This window comes from Gopherus evgoodei, chromosome 3 (assembly GCF_007399415.2).
Source record: "Gopherus evgoodei ecotype Sinaloan lineage chromosome 3, rGopEvg1_v1.p, whole genome shotgun sequence".
NCBI classification, from domain to species: domain Eukaryota; kingdom Metazoa; phylum Chordata; order Testudines; family Testudinidae; genus Gopherus; species Gopherus evgoodei.
Window position 1 is genome coordinate 107,906,918 of NC_044324.1, and position 18,821 is coordinate 107,925,738.

Consider the following 18,821-nt stretch of genomic DNA (forward strand, 5'->3'; position numbering starts at 1 on the left):
ACCAAGCCCCACCCCCCTACCGCAGTTCTGAGCTCCCTCCTGCACCCCAAACTTCTCATCCCAGAGCCCACACACCCAGCCCAGAGCTCAAACCTCCTCCACACCCCAATCCTCTGCCCCTCCTGCACTCTGAATCCCTTGGACCCACCTCCCCCCAGCCTGGTGCCCCTTCTTGCACCCCAAGCCCCTCATCCTCAGCTACACCCCCCAGCTGGATCCCTCACATCCAACCGCACCCCAACTCCATACTCCAGCCCAGAGCCCCCTCCCACACCCTGAACCCCAGAGCCTGCACCCCCAGTTAGAGCCCTCATCCCCTCCTACACCCGAACCCCCTGCCCCACGCAGTGAAAGTGAGTTTGGGTGGGAGCGCGCAAACCACTGAGGGAGTGGGAATGTAGTGAGAGGGGAGTGGGACCTTGGGGAAAGGACAGAGCTCAGGTGTTCAGTTTTGTATGATTAGAAAGTTGACAAACCTACCCCAGCCATGGCTCCACTCCTGGACATGGGAGTAGGGGAGTGCATGGGGGGCAGACACATTCCATTACAGGTAAGCGGGGGCATGCGAGGAACAGTTTGGGCACCACTCTAAGATTGGAGAACAAGGAATTTTAACTCCATCTCCTGCCAAAATCCAGCCTAAATTTGAGCCAGCCATATGAAATCCTTTTTGCCAAAATAAATTACATAACATACACCATGGAAGTCACACTACACAGTGGCCCTGCACCTGCCTGCTCAACTCTGACCCAACTACTATGGAGGAAATGACTGCCAGAACAGGATAGAATTTGCTGGTGCAATCAAGATAGACTCTTGTTTCAGAAATGACACCCACAAGGGTGCAGCTCTCATCTTGATCCCACATACGAAAGCAACTCTTAACAACAGCAGCCGTTGCACAGATCAGCCCTATAAAAGGCTTATTCTGAAAAGCATTCAAGCCTGAACACAGTCTTTTTAAACACCTGTGGCCTCTACCAACTCTAATAATGATAGTTGATTTAGAAACTCAGGTTAATCAACTAGAGAACTAGACCAAGACACAGTGCCCAGGCATGAGCCTTTCCATGATCAAACAAATGTGTTGCCTGACTGAAAATCTGGAAAAGATATAGTTGAGAGTATACATCAGGGATCAGCAACCTTTGGCATGTGGCCCATCAGGGAAACCCGGGGGTGGGCCGGGACATTTTGTTTACCTGCAGCATCTACAGGTTTGGCTGATCACAGTTCCCAATAGCCGCGTTTCGCTGTTCCAGGCCAATAGGGGCTGCGGGAGGTGGAGGCCAGCTTATATATTATCACAATCTGGAGGTGCTGTGCTTTGCCAGATGCTGTTTTGTGCATGCCACTGAAAAGTTATAAGGTATTCCAAAGCTTGCAAAAATTATTCTTTTTTGGTTCTCAGTATTGTTATATCTAGGAGAGTATTTTTATATAGTTTTCATTTTTTATGCTTACTTGGTGGGATGTGAAAAATCTCTTAGCATATGGAGTTTCAAATTTAGTCCTGATTTCACAAATGATAAAAAACTATTTTCTGACCCAGATGGAAGATAGAAGTTAGAGAGGCTTACAAAATGCCTTTGAAATGGAGTTTCCTGTCCCAAGAAGGCAGTAAAACATCCATTCTTAGTTGGCCAAGAAGAAGTCAGTATGTATTATTATTATTAGGTACCATCTCATGTGCTTCGCACTGCACAAGCCAATCCCTGCACAGTCTGGGTACCGGAACTCAGTACTAGGAAAATAATTAATCTCAGAGAAAACAGCCTGCTATGAAAGTAACATTTTTGTCAGGGATGACTGATTATTTCAAAACACACACCCCCTCACGCTCAGGTCATACCCATATGATCAATATCCAGGAAATTTTAAAAGATCAAACATTTTTTATTTTATATTATTCATTTAAATTGGTTAAAATTTGTCCCAGTAATAGGGCCCTACAGTTTGAGATCTTCAAACAGACTAGTTGATTTTGCCCCTCAAAATCCTATTGAAATTAATGGAAGTTGCCAGCTAAATCCTTTAGCCAGCTTTGAAAATTTCAACCCCAATATACAGAAGCAGTTATTAACAGATCATTCATTTTGAGACAGCAAAGACATCAGTAAATCTTCGCAAGTATACTTGACTATTGTGGATCTGCAAAGGTTAGAGTTCTGTCTATTTAACAAAGGGAAAGTATGAGCAATAAACCACCATGCAGGTTCCTTTGTGAGACTGGGATCATTTTAACTCAGTGCAGACCTTTCTGCATGCCACTGAAAAGTACAGTAGAGAATGAGAGTAGCTTTCACGTTTATTTCAGGATCTCAGGGTTTCTTCTGAAACAGCAGCAGAATCAGGCTTTAAAAGGCCTTTGTATAGTCATTTGTCAGTCCAGGTGGCCTAGTCCTGTAATGATTCCATAACAAAAATGTCTTCCAAGCCATCTCTTTCTTTTAATTTAGTGACATACTAACAGTACTTACCTAGTATTGCGTCCCTCACTTTGTCGTATTAGGACTTATAGCTTGGAAATCAGTAAGTCATTTATAATAGCAGCTAAGTGAAGTCCTGCAGTTGCTTTTATTTTCATGTTTGTTAATATAATATTGTGGGCAAACATCATTAGCTCAGGAGCACTATTCTGTGAGCGCTTTCTCTCAAATGCAACAAATGCTGGTGGCTGCTCACACAAGCTCAGGATAAGGGTTTCAGATCAAAACTGGGAGATAGTGAGTGACCTTAGTACTGCTTTATGGAAAATCTACTGAAGCCTTCAAAGGAACAGCCAAACCTTGTTCTGTAAGCATTTAGAGATGAGGCTATTGAGGTCAATCACTTTTTTAAATGTTAGACCAAAGAATAACTTTTGGCACTACATTCAATTAAAATTACTTTTGTTGTTCTTGGTCTGTTTTCATTGCGCAATATTAAGCCAACTCAGAAACTGCACCCATTTTAGCTCTGACAGCACACGAATCCACTGATTATCCTTTATTGCCACACCCTGGTTCTCTTACTTTACATCTCTATTAGCAATTTAACTCAATCCTGCCTTCACTTCCTGACAGAGGTAGGCTGGGAGGGCTGTATTTGGATATCTGAAACAGAGCAGAGCAGTATCCAGGGAGTTCACAGCTTGCCTTCCAATGTCTGTGTCGCTACTAATGCCGAGGCAAGAGGTGGGAGCAGATAGGACAGTACTGAGAATGAACCCTGATTTCCACGGATGGCTAGTGGGCATGAGCTGACAGATAGTGGTACTGGTCCTGGTAACTCTTGCACAGCCACAAGGTAAAAAAAGCCTGTTCTCCTCTACGTGCCCTGGGCAGAGGAGAATCCTCTCCCTCAGCCACAGGACTTGTACACTTCATTTACCCGAGGTGCTTGTTCTGCTGCCTGTGGGGCAGCTGCTGCATACTCCCTCCCCTTCTCTTCTTCTGTCTTGTCCAGGGATAAGGAAGGGACCATGTAGCAGCTTCTGCCTTGGAGGAAGGAGCTGGTGCTGCTGCTAAGTGAAGTTGGCAGTTGCTGCTACTGGGTAAGAAAAGGAAGGGCGGTGGGGAGAGCTGGTGCAATGATGGAAAATTCACCCCTCAGAATTTGCTTCCACTAGCCAGTTCTGACATGACTTATAGTCCTCATTCAGAATATGCAGCCTTAAGGACTCCATTACATTTGTATCTTTAGTACAGGAAGAAATTTCTGATGGGTGAGGAACACCCATCTGATATTACCATCCCGACAGGGACTCTTCCTTGGCCTGGTAGAGAACAATTTCTGAAGAGTCTTTATCACCCATCAGTTATGTGCAAGGTCACCCCGTCAGCAAGAGAGTACAGAAACTACATGTCCACATCACAAGATTTAAATTTCACTGTTAACTAATTGCTCATTCATGATAACTACACTATCGCATGACTGACCAGTGTATTTTTGGTTAGGAAAGAAGTAAGATGGAACTGGATGTTGTGCAAATCAACACAGAACTTTAGCACTTGCATTCTGTAGTCTGTGGGCCACCCCTGCAGATGAGGGCTGTTGCAATCTGATTCTCTCTATGTAAATTAGATTTTGCTTTCCAGTTCAGCAAGTGACAAATGTGGTTCTCAGTTAGGCACAGCTTTTGCCCCACAAAACATTATATGGCCTCTCCTTTGGTCATCAAGAGTTAGATTTGGTGATCTTCTGCAAAGCTTGTCTGTTTTTCCAGGATTTTTATGGGCAGGCGCTTGAATGTTGAGAGATCTACAGCTGATGGATGGGATGGGATGTACTGTGGTGAGAAGTGTTTAAAATTTTTTATAAATCTATTAAGTGGTTTGTAAGCACCCTCGCATGGGCCAAACTGGGAGATGATTGAGTAGGACTGGGTGGATTAACAAGTTACTCAGAGGATTCAGCTCATCACCTGGGAACAGCTAAAAGGGGGATGGTTAAAGGGGAGACAGAAAAGGGAAGGCTGGAAGGAAGGACAAAGAAGGGGGAGAAAGGCAAAAAGGCTGAGGACTTGAAAGACCCAGAGCAAGAGCAACAGTGTATTGCAATCCAGGGTAACCTGGACAATATAATAGATGGGGAGACTTCAAATGCAGGGGAGAAGTCTGATGCTGCAAAAGATTGCATATGATATGAAGACAGAAGTGCAAAAACTGAGATGTGGTGGATACCCCCTCCATCGGAATGTACCTTTTGTGGCCGTAAGATGGAGAAGAGAGTCTCCTACAGTGATTTTAGAAAGTCGGCTTAAAGAAACTGCTCGTGGGATGGGATGGCAGCCCCCAGAGAAAAGGCAGAGCCTCGGGGAGGAGAGAAAAGGCACTGGTAAGAAAGAAACAAACAAAAACGCAGTAGATGCAGTGCGAGTGGGAATTGCCTAGAGCTGGATCACTTCTCTGTGCACTTTGTAAGTGTCCCCAGATTGGGAGATAATTGATTAAGGCTGGGTGATTAACCAGTTAACAAGGCGATTCAGATCACTAACTGGGGATGGTTAAGTGGGAGACACAGGAAGGGGGAGGGGCTGGAAGGACATAGCAGCCCCAGATCTAAGAAAGGTGAGAACTCTTTTCCCACCTTCTCACCCTGTGCCTAGGGGGTACAATGAAACTCAGGAAAAGCTGTATGGTGATGGGACCTGAAGCTGCATACAACCTTGTAAATAAAGTACACTGTGATGGGATTACGTAAGAGTGTGTGGGGACTGCTTGCTAAAATAAATCCAGGGTGAGGGAGCATGCCTTGTGACTTTCTTCCTTTAAGCAAATATGGACATCTGTTGGAATCCACTGACATTGCACTACTCCAGCAACATGACAATTTCTTAGCAATGATAATAAATGAAATGTTATCAAAATAAGCAATAATATGGAATCAACATATTTTTATAAAAGTTGTTTAATTCGCCCTTACTTTACATTAGTATTTATAAGCACCTTGTCATTTTCTGTCAATTCCAAAAACAACAGGAGACTGGAATGATATTAGCTAGCAAAATATGTCAAGACTTGTTACTGTGGGTGAAGAACTAAGTAAAAACACATGACTGTTTTGTACACCAAGACCATAACCAGAATCTGGCATTGATTTATTCAAATTTTGCTTTGTCAGATGCCAAAGCTTACATGTCTGTAAACATCAAAATAAACATCATTTAATTTTACAATTTGCTAAACAAACACTTCTTACCCTGAAAGGATACATGTTGTCCTCTTCTCTTGACCTGTGCTTCAAGCATTGTTGAATAATTTGTTCCCCTAAAACTGTAACGGTGCTTAGAAACTACTTCCAACATTGTGCAAGTCATAAGCAAGGCCATTTTAATGTGTGCGGTTTCCTTATATATTCTTTCGATCAATATTCAACTAATGCAACTGTGAAAAACTATACATTTTCAGCAAAATGTTTTGATTTTGGTCCTGTAGTTAAAGACCTATAACCGAGTTGTTTACATGGATTTAATTCACAAGCATGTACACAACAAAATCACTATAGCAATGTTTCCTCATCTATGCATAAAAAGTATGTCTTCTACTTACACTACAACATACAAAAAATAAACTACAAAAATCGTTTACACTTGATTTCAGCAAAAAAAGCTTTCTTCAAGAAAAATGATTGTTTTTTCAGCCATCAAAAAGGAATGCAAGTAAACAATAAATACAATGTGCTTTCTCCATATAGACATATTTACACTTGAGTCTTTGGCTTATGTTGAAGTTTCTCTATAAAGAACTTTATGTGATCCAGCCATCATTGCACATTAAAACAAAATAAGCCAGTTATATAGAGTTGCAACACTTGAAACGTATAAAGAATGAATTTTACTATCAATCTGCACAGTTTTGTTTTACTTTAACAATTTATCAAAAGGAAAAGGAAAAGGAAAAAAAATACCATATAGGAAATATTGATACATGCAACAGATGGTGGCTCTACTGTAATTGACAGATGGCTGTATATACAAACACTGAAAAGTCCTAATTTGAGCAAATCTCTTCTGACTCTGGATTTCATTAAATTTATTTATGTGACATTAAATGTTGATACTGTATACAGGCATAGAAACAGACTGAATTCTTTTATTAGGATCCACAATTTCATAAGAAAAATACTTCAGCATTTAAATTTTAAAAGTCCCTCTCACTAAAATCTCTCTTCACAGGTTGAACAACTGTTGTCAAAACAGTTTACTGAGCTTCATATACTTGGTGCACTTTGTCACATCCATTCCAACTAAGATGATTCAAGGTATTCCAAAGCGACATCATAGCAGAAACGGTATTGTTCCTGAAAAAAAAAGGAGAGAGAAAATTAAAGAAACTGTCTAATATATTAAAGGGCAGGGATATCTATGAGCACCTATATTCTCTGAGTACTGCTGTGCCATTTCAGTCCATACAAGTCTCACAAGATTTTTCTTTTAATTTATTAAAACATCTGATGTCAGTTCTGATTTTAAACCTCAGCCTAACCACCACAGTGGAAGGGAAGAATTGGCCACACATGGCAATAAGCTCTTTGCTTCCCTGTGATTTGTTTTGCTTCTGAGTTAGTTATAAAACTCGTAGTTTTCATTTTCTAACAAAGTGTTTCTCTAGTGAACTACTTCAGTCCCTGTACAACTGACAGCTGCTTCTTCTAAGTCAAATGGTATTTAGCAGTAAACTAGCACCAGCATCTTAATATCATTCAAGGGAATACTGAGCTATGATACTGAACTGTATTAGGCCTCAAGACAGTGTTAGAATTTGTGATAAATAATGTAATGTCAAATAGATCAGAAGGTGCATTTAAGTGAGGAGATCAGCAAGTACAGCCAGGAAAACTAATATTTATTTTTAACAAGGTTGCTGTTCAATGTCAATATTTGAAAAAAGAGAAGTTGATTAAATTCTATCAGCTTTTAAAGCTAAATGAAATGAGCCTGGTCTCATGATTTACTTTAGGTTGCAAAATCCACTAGCAGGAAGTGGTGGGATATCTAAAAGGTTTTATTGCGCTGCTTACTTTTGTTATCTGATGATCTTGTTGAATGTAGGGCAGATGACAATGCTACATTGGTTTTCCTGGTTTGTTTTCTACTAACGACTCAACAGCTGCTGCTGCTGTCGTTCAAGAGCTCTGAATAAAAGCCCACACAATACACACCACAGAGAAACACACCTACAGAAATTTAGTAACTGCAGATTAAAACTACAATGGATTTGGGGCTTTTAAAAAAATAAAGAGAAGTTTTCAGACAATTTACCAGAATCATACGTAATATACATTGGAGTCTCTTTATAGTAGCCCTTAAGTATAGCAAGTAAATTTCCATGTGATCTGACCTGCTTTCACTCTCAACAATGAGCTGGAATCTGAGCACCAGTTTTGTGCGCTACATCTCAAAAATAGCGTGCTGCATAGACTCGATAGTTCTTTTAGCAAGATGGCCACAGGTAGGCCAGATACGTTCAATAACCTCCCCCTTACAGCTGTTAACATTCTAGCTATCATTTAATCCACTCGGTACAGCAGATGGAAGCAACTATGATGCTGGCAGATCAGGTCATGCTAGAGTGTACTCAAGTCAATTCATGTGTGTATTAGTATAGCTCAAAGTACACTGTTAACTGCAGAAGAGTGTATTTGGTGTTTAAACTTCATAAAACTAATGGGATGTTACATGCATTGTTTTTACTTATCTGTGTCCTGTCATAGTGTAACAGTAAACATTTACATTGTAAATACTCCTGTAACTAAATAACTCATCAGACAAAAAAGAAGTTTTGTGGAAATGCTAATGAAGGAGAAAAGATACTAGTTCCAATGCAAATGACCATTGTGTGTGATGACCTGAGGTTGGAGGCTCAAAGTGCATTCGTCAGTCAATATCATCAGAGGAAAAGCCCACATGGGTAGAGGCTCTGTTAGCTTGTGTTCTGTAAGAAGAAGCTATAAGAATGAATGCAAAGAAAGATCCTTTGGACTCTTTCAGGGAAGTATACCAGATGCATAGTGGAGATCCCTGGAGTTATTCTGGGTAGCCCTGGAAGACTTTTGGGAAACTGGTAGTTTATTACATCACTGTCACCATTTGGAGTTACAAACTGTGATTCCCCTGTACATATATTGTACCTGCTTTAACCTCTCAATAACTCTCATTCTTTTTTCTCAGCTAATAAATCTTAAGTTAGTTTACTATAGATTTAGCTGTCAGCATTGTCTTTTGTGTAAGATCGGAGTACCAAATGATCTGGGGTAAGTGACTGGTCTCTTTGGACTGGGAGAAAACTGATGTGGTGTGATTTTTGGTTTGAGTGACCAGGAGTTCACATTTGTTACTGGCTTGATGAAATCTAATTACAGAACACACCATCAGGTTGGGGTATCTGCTCTGTTTTCTGACAGTCTGCCCTCACAGTTGTGAGCACTCACCTAGGCACTCACAGTTGTGAGCCACTCCAAACAGTGTGACAGCAACAAACAATAATTAGGGAAATCATATCATGTACACCTGAAGTCTAGTAAATTCTGACACCTGGAAAAAGGGATGTATGAGGAAAGGCAAACTACACAGATTTTGTTCAATATGTCAGTTCGAAGGGTCAGAAGCAATTTTCACTGTATATAAACCATGAACATTTTTAATTTCAATTGGCATATCTGAGCTCAGTGCTAGAGGCAACCATCTGTCTGAAGAGTGTGGGTATTTGCGACATTGGCGGCTGTCAGCATGAGAGTCAAATGGCAAAAATTCCAAGACATTCTCCAACCTGCTTTCATACTTAACCATGACAAGAAAGATCTTAATGTTTAAGGATTCACTTTTTCTAAAGGGCCTTCACTCAGTCTGCAATTTTGGTGGCAGGAGTGGAACATGAACAGGTAAATTACCCAGTCTGGGGAGAGGGTGCATGTGTGTGTGTGGGGAGTGGGGTCGGGGGTGGGGTGGGAGTAAAGCTGTGTCTAGAAAATGAGAGACTGTATTTCAAAGTCAGGCATTTAATGTTTTTTAAAAAAAACATTTTCTTTAGAGTTATGGTTTCTTAAAGCAAGTTTACAGTAAACCCCCCTAATCTATTAAAAGAAAATATGTTTTAAGATTAAAGTTTTCCTGCGTCATTTTGGCTCTGTCAGAAAGCAGTGTTACAAATTACCACAAAGGCCCAGAAATAGCAATTGCAATTACAAAAAAAATATATTCCACTTCACAGTTTATTCCTCTTAGGAAGAACTGTCTTGGCTTGTAAACTTTTAAGATGGTTTGTCTGAGCAAAACAGGCTATAGTGTTACTTTAAGAACATAGGGTGATCTTGAGAGATTATAGTGTACCCTAAGGGATTATCTATATTTACCGGGGGATTGAGGCGCAGCGATAGATGCATCAGCGGTTGATTTAGCAGGTCTAGTGAAGACCTGCCAAACTGACCGCAGGTCACTCTCCCATCAACTCCTTTACTCCACCTGAATGAGAAGTGCAAGGGGAGTTGACGGGAGAGCGTCTCCTGTTGACATAGTGTAGTCAACCCTGTGTAGTGGACCCCGCAGTAAGTAGATCTAAGTATGTCAACTTTAGCAACGTTATTCACGTAGATGAAGTTGCTTAACTTAGGTCCATCTCCCCCTCAGTGTAGAAAAGCCCTAACTGTTCTGAATATTTTCCTTGAAAAGCAGGCGATATGGCAGCTGTTTATGATGCTATCCAATATGTAGTCCTTCTATGCGCAATAGGGTTCCAACTCAGGATGTAACAATTCACAACAGTACATCCACTCAGAGCATTACATTTACTGTTAGAATTATACTAGGGTGATACTTGCAGGTCACCTAGCTCTAGTAGATGGATTACTATGTTTTTTGAGAACAAGATTCATGATCTAGTACTTTTGGTCACACCAGTGAAATGATGAACAACCTGCATCCCAAGTGAGAGTGCTCCCAAGTGAGCCATATCAATACACACTGTATATTATCTTTCTTGCTAACTGGCTGTCTGAATACCAATCAATGTTCAGTAACTTACCGGAGTTTCTACCATGTTTGGCTTACTATTCCGTAACGTCTTTACTGCGTGGAAAACATCAACAACATTTTGTCTTTTGACCATTTCAGCAACTATGCCTATAGCACAGAACATTCCACTTCGACCACCACCATTCCTGAATGTAAGCAAAACAACAGAGTTAATACTTCTGTTACTTACAGATATACCTGTCACATATATCTCACCTTTAATTTTTGTAAAAATACAAGATAGGGGACCCATTAGATGAGACAGACCTTTATCAATCCCCTCATAGCTCTAGTTGATGTGGTTTGAAACATCTGACGTCACTGGCAATCTTGATACTATTTTGAAACAATTGTGGTGTGCTATATAGCTCATTATGCAGCCTAGTATGCTATAACACAACTTAAGTGGGCAGGAGAAATTAAAAGCAAGTGTTATGAATATAAACTGCAACATTTTCCATTTGTTTCTGGAGGGAACTGTTTTAAATCATCACAAGCTACAAGAATAGTGGCAGAATATTACTGGAGTGTGGTGTTGATTTGATCTTTAGAGATGCTGCTAATCTTTTTTGTAACTTTTTGATATTATTTCCAAAAGTTCCTGGAAAGATTTTTTTTTCTTGAATATACATTTAAATTACGTAAACAAACTATATGAGTCATATGGGCATTCTGGAATTTTGCCGTAGTTAAGAGTCAAAAGAGATCTGTGAACACTTAATTATAAACCTCCTTTTGAGGGCAGTTTATTCAACTGCTAAAATTGAAGCTTTAAGTTGAAATATGGTAGAAAATAGTTTAGTCACTTTTCATTCAGGCAATGTAAAAAAAATATAAATATACTGGTTTTCCCAATTTTCCTAAAAATAGCTCTCTTTTAAAAAGATGACATTTAATTGATTACACATATGGTGGGAGTCAGTGTTTTTTTTTCTTCTCTCTTCTTTTTAAATGACAGGGCTAAAAAAGCAGGTACTGCCTACATTCTGTACATTAATTATTTTTCACTAGCACTAGTATAGATGTAACAAAAACGTCTTTGATTTCAGGTATGCATATTCTTGGTCCAGAATGACACAAAACAGCTGTGATGTGTAAACTTGTTGGAAGAGCACTATTCAAAATATGCAAAACATATAATGAAAAGCTTCATTATATGTCATCTCTTGCCAGTTAGTACAAAGAAGCATCCTGTTAGATTACTCAATAGTATAATGGCATTGGATCAGAAGTCACTTGTGGACCCTCATTTATAGCCACCTGGAAAACACTGTCATTAGGTGTAAAAGGAGAAAATTGGGACTCCAGAAAACCCCAGCAAAAGGGAACACATATCTGTCCAGCCAGCCACTTCTATTGTGCTCATCTCCACAGTATGTAGGTTCCAGTGGGTGCAAGTACCAGGGCCAAAATTAAAGAAAACAAACTAAGACATATACAATAGAATGTATTAATAGGAGCACTGGATTGAACTTAAAATAATGAATTGGATGCTAAAGAGTCCAAGATGCTGCCATATACCCAGTTGGCCACAACAAAATTACTCACAGACAGTGAATGATAGTTCGGCCTTCCCCTTCTTCACATTCCTCTTGCCATTTTTCAACTTGAAGAATTAACTTCAAAAATGATCGCTTGGAGCCTGGAACGTCTCTGTGAGAAGCCCATCCCAAATACTGGAATTGCTGCACCATCAGATAGCCTTCCTGTGGCTGATGGAAGTCAAACCACTTTACATTAACATGGCACATTTATAATCAGTTTATGAAAACTGAACAGATAAAACAACACAAAACTAAATCAGACGATATATTGCACACAAATTCCATTACATGTATGTGCTGAGCATACATACAAAGAGATAGCATAAAGGTGTCTGTGTAAGTATTACAGAAATAGGGCACAATGGAACAAGTTTAAGAAGAAAATGTTCTGAAGTAGTTGCAACTTAGGACATCAAAGTTTATAGGGCCACTAATTTAACCACTCCTAAATAAACTAACAGGGATATTTCTCTGTTTTTTTAAAAAACATTCTACCTCTACATAAGCAAAAAAACCCGTTGTTGAATCTGTAGACCTTACAGAGAAATGCAGTGGCTCTGTAGGAGCACTTATCCTAACAAAGTATTTCCAGTTATAAAACAACAACAAATGATGGTGGCGTACAAATATGTTTTTTGCTTGAATGGAGTCTGCTTCTTTTGCCAGCCCATCATATCCTGATGGCAAATCTCTGAGCCTTTCCTAAACTGAGTTTCAGACACAGAGTGTTCTGGGGTGGCTTAGAATGTTTCAGAAAGGTTTCCTGTACCTGGCTGCCCTAAAGAATAAATAACTCACCCTGGTTTCATGTAGCAGGGGCAGGCAAAGATGGAAAGAGATGGTGCAGAGAGAAAGAAAGGTTCACAGGAAAGAGAGACAGAGGAAACAAAAATAAAAAAGCCAAAACAGAAAAAAAGAAATGGAGAGAATGAAAATAAGAGATGGAACAAGTGAAAGCGACAGGAACAAGGAAACTGCAACATATAAGAAACAAAAAAGGACTACAACATAATCATTTAATGTATTAATATCTCTACACTGTATTGAATTTCCTAGACACAACAAGGAGAGTTAAAAGGAGAGATGAAAACATTTTGCTTAACACTCCTTTCAACCAAAGCATAGAATTTGGATAAAACATGACCCAGTTCTGAACCATCCATGAGAAATAGCTTGGGAAATCAAAACCCGACAGAAGAGCCTTTGCAACACCCTTTCATTTCCCCATATCCATTATCATCATTTATGAGTTAAATTAGAAATATGCAACGTACTTCACACATGTTGTCCAAACTTGATCTCTAAATATGAGATGTAACAAGTGAGGGTAATAAAGTGGGGGGTGGTTACAATAGCATAACCTACTGGTTCTCACAAATTTTTCTTTAACTCATTGCATACAGGCAACATAGCAGAAATGAGTTTCTAGCGGGGATCTGAAGGAGAAGGTAGTGGCGGGTAAGCATGGTTTGAGAGTGTGTTGAAAGAATGCAGGACAACATGAAAGAAGGCAGAGACAGTAATGGATAAAAGATGAAAAGTGCATCAAGACTTGCATCATTACTGGAGGTGGAGAGAACATGTTAGTAAATGTAGGTCAGGGCACAGTGTCTCAAGAACCTCCAAAACCAGAATAACTTTGAGTCTTTTCATATATATTTAGTAGAATGTCATAATGCTTCTGCTTTGTTTTGCGGTTCTTGCACCACAAGGCCCACGAGGTGTTAATTATATAACCACAAGTGTCCTTCAGATATGCTTACATGCAATTTCATATGACAGTTATAAAATGAAATACTGCTTGTGGCCATTATAATAGGCAGCTGCAGAAAAATAGTTAAATCTTAGGAACTGAATGTTTAATTAATATTGTATATTTAGTATTATGTAATACTTAAATCCACAATAGCCCAGTTAGCTGTTATGATGATGATGATGATACTTACTCTTGTTAGATTGCATATCCTGAAAATTCTGTTTATTACATCACAATCCATTGAACAAGACATGCATTCCACTTGAATAGGACCATATCTCAGCATTCCTTCTTCAGGCCAATACTGTGGACAGCCCTGAACAAGAATAAAATGTATATAATTAAAATTTAAGTTGCATCATGAATATTGTAGTATTTCATTATTATTATAACACACTTTATAGTACAGTAATATATATGTTAATTAATACTAATTAGTTATTGAAAAGCAAAGCCACAGGGTAATTACACTGTAATTGCAGTGAAACTGCACTGTACATTCACCTTATTACGAAGCATAACCACCCTGATGCATTAATTTGTTCACAAAACCTCCATACACGAACACTAACCTGTGCTAAATCAACTTCATTTAACATTACAACAGAGGTACAGCCATAGTCATACACTAATCTCCAGAAATCTTTCACAGTGTTTGGCAAAGGATGTTGTGTGACAATGAAAGCAGCTGGTTGCCTGTAGCTCTGTAAAGAAAAGAAGTGAGTAGGGGAATATTAGTAAAGAAAGCACTGAACAACGATTATGCAAAGTCTGGGCCTCTTGGCAACATAACTAAAACAATGTAGTGGAATAAAATCTAGCAGTTTTAACCAGAACAACTATTCAAACAATAAGATATTTAAAGTGGGAAAAAAAACAGGTCACATATGCATAAATCTCCTTTAAATTAATCACTTAAAGGTTGAGCCCATTGTTGCCTGTTTTGCTGAACTGGTGCTTATATTACATGCATTCATCTAGTTTCAGATTATTTTAGAATACTTGCAGAGATGTATTAACCCCATTTTACAAAGGGGGATACTGAGGCACAAAAATATTGATTTAACCAAGTTCACAGAAGTAGTCTGTGACTCAGCCAGAAACTGGACCTAGATCTTGAGTCCCATGTTGGTGTGATAACCACAAAGCCACCTTTCCTCTTGTAACTGATCCTAAAGCTTTTTTCTTTTCTTTATAAACCTCTCTTTGGGCTGACATCAAAAAGTTTTCAAGTCTTAAAAAACACTTTTTAAAATAGTTTTATTGGAGAAGACTTTGGGCATTTTACACCCCCCTCCCTGCATCTCTTGGTTGGAGTTGAACTCAGGTTGTGAGCATTGCTAGGTTGTCACTAGTGGAAGGAGTCAACAGAAGACCAGCAAGTGACTGTCATGTACAGTTGCCATCTGGGAAGAATGATAGTCTGGGGGAAGGAGGGGGAGCTGGCAGTTATTTTTAAAGGCAGAGAAGGCTGGTAATTAGGGACTAATTCCCACTGGTAAGGACAGAGCTGTGTAGTTACTGATGTACTCAGGCTGCACTATCTCCTACTGCGACTGGAATACTCCTGAGAAGACTGGAGCTGCTCTATCTTCTGACGGCTGCAGTCCATGTGGCTGCCACTGGGGGTTTTCTGGCCCTGCAGCACATAGACTGATGGCAGCAGAGAGGAGGCACAAAGCAGTGCAAACAGGCTGCAATGGGATTAACCCTCCTGGAGGCTGAGAACAGGGCTGTTCGTACCTACTCCCTGCAGCCTCCAGCTCCTGGAGTCCCGGCAACACATGGGTTGCAAGTAGCAGAACGAGGAGACACAACACAAGCGATACCAGCTATTATGGGACTGATACATCAGATCACATTTTGGGGGTATGGGAGCAGAGATTGAAAGGGATGGGGTGGCTTGGCAGGACTTCCTATTTTCCACCAACAAATATGGAATTGCTACCCACAAATTGTTAGCCCAAAGCTCAGATGAGCAGTATTCATTTCTGGACCAGTGACAGATTTGAAGATGCTATATATTGTGACTATGGAGGAATGGAAATTGGAGATTTAATACAATACTATTAAAAAGGGGAGTTCCCAGCTTTCCAGAGGATCACAGAAGCACCGAGACATCTGAGATATCTAATGTTGTAAAGGAACAACAAAAGTTAGTGGATTTTAAAAATGTTGCCAAGACTTCCCTCTCCCTTGCTTGTTAAGACTACTTTACTGAACACTACAGGAAGAAAGAATTGCCCTTTCTTTAACCAGCAAGAGTTCTCTCTCATATTACACAGGTTTTCATGGCACGTTACACAGACAAAGGAGATAGTCTCTTACATCCATAAGAGCAGCATTGATATAGTTGCTGCTCTCCCCATCAATAGTAATTAAGAAAGGCAGACATCTGTCAGGTGGCAGCATATCCATGAAGCGATTCTTGTCATGATTCCTTGGCAAGCAGGCTATGCTGCAATCTTCAGCTTGCAGCCGAGGTGTTACAGAATTCAGGGTCTAAACAGCAAAGGGAATCAATATCATGTTATAGTGCATCTTATATATAGTGTTCCTGACATTCATTCTTTTATTTAAAATGTTGCAACGTGGGAAACATGAAAAATCACAAGCAAACAAGAGCATGTGTCTGACATTTTTTCAGTTAAAATGAATGAAAGCTCAGGTATGAAGATGCATCAGGAACTACTAAATGGATCCTCTAAATGCATCCCCCCTAACATGCAATCCAAAAGGAAGAAAATAGAATCTTGTGAAACACATATGAACTGTGTCTCACTTGCTTAAAATGCAAAATAAACCCCCCATCCTGCCAGTTCAAGGTCAGTACTGTTCATTATAGTCAGCAGTCTACTGCAATTATAATCTAAGAAGGGTATTTCCTATTTAAAAGTGACCTTGTAAAGTACATAATAAAAGAAAAGGGTGTTATATTATCTTAAATACAAGAAAGGGACAAAGGTTATGAATTGATATGAAAGTCTTTTTCCTTAAAATAAATTATATGTACCTAGAGGCAAAAAAGTTGCTATTCTATGAAGAGATACCAGTAACTGTAAATACCTGAAATTCATCTTTGAGATGTGAAGAGTTTGTCTGAGAGTCTATTCTAATCATATCAAAATATGCAGCTTTGAATTCACAGACAGGAATGGCAGTTTCTCCACATAAGCAAGCTTCCAAAATGGCATCATGAATAAAGATGTACTGCTCCTACCAAAGGGGAAAAGAAAAAAAAAACCTAGCAATTTAAAAACAAAATAAAATCTTACTTTCCTTCAAGATAAGCAGATCTTCCCCCTCTATAAATCTTATTCAAAGCAGCTTCCATCAATGCATTGGATATTGCTTTAGCACCTTATGTACAGTACAATCTGCCTAAGTGGGATGCAGTTAATCAGTATGTTTCCCTGAGAACCAATTTAAGTCCAGCGATAGTACGAGCATAAGTACACTAATTTGCTTAATGGGGGAATTTTCAGGAGATTCTGTGGTGCATAGGTCAGTGTGGGAGACAGTCTCATGCTGGTTCTGCTTATTTGGTTCCTTAATAGTAGCTTTCAGTTCCATGATACATACAGAAAGCATATACAATGCTTCAAGCACTACCTGCTCCTAGTAATTATGTGGCATATTTCATGCTACTTATATGCATGTGGACTGGTATACCTAGTGTCTCATACCTAGCACTGGGCAGGCAATAGACTCAGCACTATGCCAATACAGGAAATGCTGCCTCCTGATTTTGTTGGCCTGTTGTGAGTCTGCAGCCCCCAGTCAGCTGCATTACTATTCCAACAGTATCTTTTGTCAAATATTACACAACACTCCAGGCCTGTCGACAGCGGACAGCAAAAAGGGCAATTGCCCAGGTGCCTGGGCGATTTAAAAGGGCCTGGGGGCCCCCGGGGCCACAGTAGAAGTGGTGGCAGTCGGGAGCCGGGGCCCTTTTAAATTGCCTGGGCAGGCCACAGGACTCCTAGGCGTGCGAAACTGCTCTGGGCCTCACGCTCTGGAGGACCTCCAGGGCCGGTGTGATAGGCCAGCGTGGGTCATCCCAGAAGTGACAGATTCATCACTTCTGCCCTGGGCCCCAGCCCCCCAGAATTTCTGATGGCGGGCCTGCAACACCCACCGTATGTTAGTCACATCAGAGAGTTTGTAACAGACACAGTCTCTGCCCACAAAGAATTTAAAATCCAAGGGTAGACAAGAGGTTACAAACAACTGGTAGAGTAAGTGGAGGGGATAATGAGAATGGCAGTAAGATTGTGTGGTGACTCAATGGAGTGAACGCTTCATGATGGTAGCTTTTATTATTTCGTTATTAGAGAAAACGGTTACTAACCTTTCTATGTTCTTTGCGATGTGTTGCTGCTCATGTCTATTCCATGTTAGGTGTGTTTGTGCACCACATGCACCATTGCCAGAGATTTTTCCCTTAGTGGTATCTGTCAAGCCAGCTTTAGCACTCTCTGGTGCTGTGAACTTATGCGCCGGTTTAAAGAGTACTGCCAGCTCTGCATCCTCTCAGTTGCTTCTTGTCCTTAACTCTGACAGAAGGGCAGGAGGGTGGGTTGTGGCACAGACATGAGCAACACACCTTGAAGAACAACAGTTATGGAAAGGTTAGTAACTATTTTTTCCTCTTTGAATGCTTGCTCTTGTCCATTCCATGTGAGGTGATTCACAAGCAGTACCCCAGGAGGGGGCTCAGAGGTCATGGACATGCTGACAGCAACATCACTCTCCCAAAATCAGCATTGTCCCGGGCCTGTTGGGTGATGGTGTAGTGAGATGCGAAGGACTGTGCTGATGACTAGGTTGTGGCTCTGCAAATGTCCTGGATTGGGAACTGTGAGAGCAGAACTCTGCTGACGAAGCCTGGTCTCTTGGCTGGCCTGACTGATATGAAATTGTGTCAGGAAAGCCAGGTCAGGGCCCAGCTGGACCTTGTCCTTGAAGAACTCCATGTGAGGCGGTTCTGATGTAAAGTTCTTGATTTCAGAGACCCTTCCGACCAAGG

The 18,821-nt window shown here is 40.3% G+C and overlaps 1 protein-coding gene across 16 annotated transcripts in view; it reads right to left on the bottom strand.

Annotated features, from left to right (window-relative positions):
• Positions 1-5,403: 5,403 nt before the first annotated feature.
• Positions 5,404-18,821, bottom strand: part of PTPRK (protein tyrosine phosphatase receptor type K) — a 626,320-nt gene continuing 612,902 nt past the window's right edge. For all 16 annotated transcript variants that reach the window (XM_030556279.1, XM_030556280.1, XM_030556281.1 and 13 more), the window contains 7 exons: positions 16,859-17,008; positions 16,121-16,294; positions 14,365-14,496; positions 13,983-14,108; positions 12,041-12,204; positions 10,503-10,638; positions 5,404-6,783 (listed from right to left, as the gene is read on the bottom strand). In XM_030556279.1, the coding sequence (XP_030412139.1) occupies positions 6,730-6,783; positions 10,503-10,638; positions 12,041-12,204; positions 13,983-14,108; positions 14,365-14,496; positions 16,121-16,294; positions 16,859-17,008 (936 nt within the window). In that variant the 3' untranslated portion in view covers positions 5,404-6,729. The remainder of the gene's footprint in view (positions 6,784-10,502; positions 10,639-12,040; positions 12,205-13,982; positions 14,109-14,364; positions 14,497-16,120; positions 16,295-16,858; positions 17,009-18,821) is intronic.